At 50.3% G+C, this 6,000-nt stretch overlaps 1 protein-coding gene across 2 annotated transcripts in view; it reads right to left on the minus strand.

Moving 5' to 3' along the window:
- Window positions 1–6,000, minus strand: part of IGF2BP2 (insulin-like growth factor 2 mRNA binding protein 2) — a 218,404-nt gene that overhangs the window by 12,907 nt on the left and 199,497 nt on the right. For both annotated transcript variants that reach the window (XM_006884092.1, XM_006884093.1), the window contains 2 exons: window positions 5,826–5,894; window positions 3,461–3,577 (listed from right to left, as the gene is read on the minus strand). In XM_006884092.1, the coding sequence (XP_006884154.1) occupies window positions 3,461–3,577; window positions 5,826–5,894 (186 nt within the window). The remainder of the gene's footprint in view (window positions 1–3,460; window positions 3,578–5,825; window positions 5,895–6,000) is intronic.

A 6,000-nucleotide genomic window follows, 5' to 3' on the forward strand; every position in this document is an offset into this window, starting at 1 on the left:
TCGAGGCCTGCTCTGACCTGTGGTCCCTAAAGGGTCCATGTATGAGGTTTAAGGAGAGTCCTCTGGCCTTGATCACTCTCTGGCCCTCGCTGTGCTATGGGTGGATGACCCATCGGCCTGTGCGGTTAGGATAGTGCTCATTTCCTGGCAGGTGGCTGAGCTGACAATTGTGTCTGAGAGACAGACCCTCCATGGGACCACAGGCCCACTGACCCCTGACACCACTGTGGGGCGCTAGTACGTCTTCTAGACTTAAAGCCAGCATCATAGCTGCTCCTTTCTCATTCTGTGTAAATGAGACCAGAGAAATCAGCACGGTGGTTCCAGCTCCTTATTCCCACCCCGCCGAGAAGGGCTGAAAAGCGGATTCATGATTCACGCTGACTACATCAGCTCTGCTGTCACCACCGTCCACGTCCGAGTGACTCACGGCTGCCTCACCCAGATTCTTAAAGAAACCACTGGCCTCCCTGCTGCCTGGCGTCCAGCAGCTTAGACCAGACAGCCAGGAGCAGTCTGATGACCTCTGCAGCTTCGGGGCAGCATTTCAGTGTGAAAACATGTGCTTTCTACCAGGCTGCGCAGTCCACTCTGCCTCCCAACTCCAGCTCTGTTGTCTCTGTCGATTCGGAGCTCAGGAGTGGACTGACTCATCCCACCGTCAATCTCACTGGGGCACAGGACTGGGGGGACACTGTGGGGTAAAGGAACTGATTTGCTTTTCTAAAAAGCCCTGTGGAATAAAAACAACTATGAGATATCACCTCATCCCAGTCAGAATAGCAAAATTTAACAGAACAGTAAGCAAGCAACAAATGCTGGTGAGGTTGTGGAGAAACTGGAACACTTATTCACTGTTGGTGGGAGTGTAAAATGGTGCAACCATTGTGGAAGGCAGTATGGCACTTTCTCAAGAAGTTACAAATAGACATACCATTTGACCCAGCAATTCCACTACTGGGAATATACCCCAAAGAGACCAGAACTGACATCCAAGCAGATATATATGCACACCCATGTTTATCATGGCTTTGTTCACAATAGCAAGGAGTTGGAAACAACCTAAATGCCCATCAACAAATGAATGGATAAAGAAGCTCTGGTATATTCAAACAATGGAATACTACACTGCATTGAAAAACAAGGAAGTCATGCAATATTATTCAAAATGGGTGACCCTGGAAGACATTATGCTGAGTAAAATATCTCAGTCATAAAAGGACAAATATGTCATGGTGCCACCGTTGTAAAACAGAACTGACCTCGGGGTTGGGGGGAGACTGAGAAAGATTGGTTCAATAATCTAAATTGCACTGAAACAGATGACGGAGAAAACTGTTTAAAAGGGATATGTGATTAGGTATTTTTGTCATGACAGGAGTCCAGAGCGAAGGCTGTATAGTGGAGTGAACCTCGGGGGAGGGATTGTAAAACAATGAAAGAATTTTTCTTTTACTTTTCCAAGAGGGCAGTGTACTGGGGTGAGGGTTGGGAGGGGGAAAAAGTGCAACAATGAATGAATGGAAATCCAAAGTCTCTGTAAATTTTCATTGAAATTAATAATAATAATAATAATAATATCATCTATCTATCTAAATAAAAGGACTTGTGGAGAAGGATTCTTATAATGTGCAGTCAAGTTGCTCCAGGGGAAAAAAAGACAAGTACATAAAGAAGACCCCTCATCACATGTGGCCTGGGACGAGGCAATACAATCTCTTTGGGGCCTGATTTCACCGTGGGCTGTAATCGCTGCTGCCCAGCCTTGATAAGAGAGAATTAAATGAGTGAAGGTAACTGATTGGGAATCACTGTTGCCATCTGCCCCAGCAGGTGCTCAATATCCTAAGGGCCAGTGGAATTTCTATCCAGAGCCAGTCTCACCACTGACAAGGCTCCTGTGCACCCGGACCAGGCCCTTACCTCTGCGTTCTCGCTGAAAAGGGAGGGCACGTGATGAGAGAATCCCTTGAGTACCTGTGAGTTGAAACCATCTCACTCTGCCTTCAGCAGGGTGTCTCAGGCCACAGGACCGGACAATGGGCAAAGCCGTCAGGATGCCCAGGGCCTTCCACACTTTATCTCCCCGTCACAGGAAGAGGAGGCATGTCCATCAGCACCAGGTCTCTCCTGCACTGAGATGCTGGGTGCACAGGCCCCCGTGTGTGACACCCCTGCTCCTCATACCTAGCGCTCTCACTCGAGCTACCAACCCTTCAAGTGACATCAGCAGAGCCTGCAGGAATGGAGGTGATGGGAGTCATTTACCCAAATACAACTCTTTCATGTTCTCGTTGCCGCTCTTGTTCTGCACGACTCAAATGGTTTGCTTTGGTTTTCCAGAGCACTGGCTGTGGGAGAAATGCCAGCTCCTCTGGGGAGAAAGTGTAGCATTCTTGTGCTCAAAGGCATGAGACCTCGCATCGGGAACCCCGGGTCGTCTTATGGGAGCAAATTATTTTATGTAACAACGGAAACTCTGTTTTGGAAAGGGTTCCAGGAGGCATGGAAGGGTTCGGGATTCTGTCTGTGAGTCAGAGCTGATAGCTGGGCTTGGAGCAGGACCAAGGTCGGATAACCCTCCCCTTTCAGTTTCCCTGATGGTTCTCCACATTGAGTTCAACGTGGCAGGATGTGGGTACGGAGCGGCAGCCGCGGCAGTACGTCCACAAGCCGGGGCCTGCCTTCCTGAGCCTCTGACCAGTCCGAGGGCGATTCCAGGCCATGCCAACTTCAGTGGACCTACGATCTCACCACCTCTTCTCAGAGCTTTTCCACTCTATTGTTTCAAAGTTCAAGAGCATATTAGAAAAACACTGGAAGCTGTTATGTACGAATTACAGGTGTACTTAAGACCTTTCTCTTAGCCGGGGAAAAAGCCTCAACTTTGCTTTATCTACTTAGGAGATTGGTTTAAGTGTTTGTTATTAATATTTTTTTTCTTCTAATTCAGTTGCTAGTTAAACCAAACAAACAAAAAAAGGCTCAAGAAAAGGAAAGATATATCTGATTTGTTATGTGCCATTAAGTCGCCTGCAACTCATAGCAACCCTACAGCTCTGAAGGCTGTCCTCTCCTGAGCCAGTCTCATTGACTCTGAGACATCAAATCCCATTAACCCAGTGACTGAATCAAGTCATCTCACCCAGGGTCTTCCTGTGCTGTCCCCTCCACCCTTCCAAGCATGATGTCCCTCTCCAAGGACTGGTTCCTCCTGGCCATGTGTCCAAAGTATATGAGGTGGAGCTTGCCTCCAAGGAGCAGCTTGGTTTCACCCTGTCCAGGATAAACCTGTTTATTCTCTTGGACAATCTGGAAGCACATTTCCTAATCCTAAGGGGCTCTGTCCATCGATGGTATAAGTCTTTCCAAGGACTGAAAGCAGCACGCAGTGCTACAGGGTAGAGGGAGGCGATGGGGAAAAGAGTGAGATGCAGGGGCATCCCCGAGAACACCTTACCTTGATAGAGGCCCCAGCAAATCTGGCCAGCTGTTTGATGTGGGCCCCCTTCTTGCCGATGATGGCACCCACCGCCTGAGTTGGGATGAAGAGATTCACAATCTCCTGCTCTGGATACTAGAAGAGCAAGAGAAGACACCAGCCCAATTGGGGTTTCTCAGACACTCAGGAGTTACCAAACCCCTTGAGTTGACTCTGAATCACAGCAAACCTCCAAGGGGCCTCTGGGGCCACCAGGCACTGCAGGAGGACACTGCCCACTGGGATTCCAAGGCCCTCAGTGGCTGCAAAAGGACACTGCCCACTGGGGTTCCGAGGCCCTCAGGGACTGTTGGAGGATACTGCCCACTGGGGTTCCGAGGCCCTCAGGAGGACACTGCCCACTGGGATTCCGAGGCCCTCAGTGGCTGCAGAAGGACACTGCTCACTGGGGTTCCGAGGCCCTCAGGGACTGCACCCACTGGGGTTCCGAGGCCCTCAGGGACTGCACCCACTGGGGTTCTGAGGCCCTCAGGGGCTGCTGGAAGACACCGCCTACTGGATTTCCGAGGCCCTCAGGAGGACACTGCCCACTGGGGTTCCGAGGCCCTCAGGGGCTGCAGGAGGGCACTGCCCATTTTCCTCCTGAGCAATATCTAGTGCTGCCAACTGCTGACTTCCTGCTTAGCAGCGCAACACAAAGCACATCACACCATTATAGGTCCTTCAACACAGTTAGCGAACCCCTGCTGTCTGACACACGGGGGGGAAAGTCCCTGTATCTAAGCGGCAGGAAAACGACACACGAGACTCCTCTGTGGACATAAGGCTCTGCAGATGTGATGCTAGAGGACTGAATCTGAACACAGGCAGTTGTTGCCCTTGCGATTGTTGTTGGGTGTTGTCGAGTTGAATATGACTCACAGCGACCACATGTACAGTGGATCTGAACCCCGTCCAATCCTGTGCCATCCTCACACTTCCCAACACACTAGAGCCCACTGCAGCTGTCGCTGCATCAATCCACCTGGTTGAGGGTCTTCCTCTCTTTCACCGACCCTCCACCTTCCCGAGCATCATGTCCTTCTCCAAGGAATAACCTTTCCTAGCAACAAGATCGAAGTATGTGAGGCAAAGTCTCATCACCCTTGCCTTCAAAGAACACTCTGACTGCACTCTTCAAGACAGGCAGTAGTACATAAAAGTCAAAATGCAAACTGCACTTGAGCATCCCAGAGCCTACTGGACCTAAACAGCTGTCTGTTCACACAGTCAGGTGTCACTCAAGTCCCTAGAACATGGGGCGGGGGGCGGGGGTGGGTATGGGTGGGTGCATTCTAATACAGTTATTTCCTCACATGCTGTCTCCCTTCAAGCTAACCAGCTGCCACTGTGTCACCCCTGACTCACGTCCTCCCTACGTGTGTCAGAACACAGCTGTGCTCCTCAGGGATTTCACAGACTCATTTTGGGGAAGCAGATTACCAAGTCAGCCTTTCTTCCAAAGTGCCTCTGAGTAGATTCAAACCTCCAGTCTCTCACATAGCAGTGTATCTGCACCACACAGGGGTATTTCCTACTATTGTTGCTACAAGGTGTCCGGTCAGAATCGACTCGTAGCTGAACCCCCAGTGGGTTTTCAGAAGCTGAAAATCACGCCACAGGAGAATGCTCCCCTTTCTCTCATGAAGCAGCTGATAGATTTGAACTGCTAACATTTGGGTTGGCAGCATAGCTCCTTAACGACTAGGCCAGCTCCTTCTTATGAGATTGTTGTTGCTGGTATATGCTGTTGAGTTGACTATGACTCACAGTGACCCTATGAACCACGGCTCTGAGTTCTGCCCTATCTTGAGCCAACGTCACCATCACTGATCCACCTGCCAGTCACTGCGTCAATTCACCTCATCCAGGGTCTTCCTCTCCTGCTGATCCAAGCACAACGCCCTTCTCCAAGGACTGGTCCTTCCTGGCAACATACCCAAAGGATGTGAGTAAGAGCCTCTTCAAAGCAAAGGCTCTTTGGGAATTACATGACTACATCTGCTAGACGTTATCCAAAGAGCTTGAAAAATCTCGCTCTCTGCTCCTACAATATACTCCTAATTTGACTTCCTGATTACTGGACTGCCCCAGTTTCCTGCCACATGAGATCTGATCAGCCAGAACACTAAGAGAATCAGTACCAGCTTTCTGAAGAACCTAACGTGTATGTGAGTGCTAGGTATTTCTGTGTACTGATGATCTGCAATGTGGCCGTCTCAGGTCAGCTGGGAACCATGGAACTCAGAACACACACAGATGGGTGAAGAACCATGAACTGTGGGTTGAAAGGAACTGCAGGATAGGCGCCCAGGGCGGAGGAGCTGAGCAGTGTGGCACTTACGGAGTGATGGTGTGGGAATGGGCCGAACTGGTGAGGAGGGTACAGGCTCGAGAAGTATCCGGAGTGAGTCTGCAGGGGAGAAACAACAGTCAGTCAGCGGGTGCTGCAGGGAACAGAGTCCTCATGTGCCACAAGGGCTCCCTGCACTGTCACCTGGCCTGCTGTGGTTACAGGC

This window comes from Elephantulus edwardii, unplaced genomic scaffold (assembly GCF_000299155.1).
Source record: "Elephantulus edwardii isolate Elephantulus edwardi_28Jun2011 unplaced genomic scaffold, EleEdw1.0 scaffold00031, whole genome shotgun sequence".
Lineage (NCBI taxonomy): Eukaryota > Metazoa > Chordata > Mammalia > Macroscelidea > Macroscelididae > Elephantulus > Elephantulus edwardii.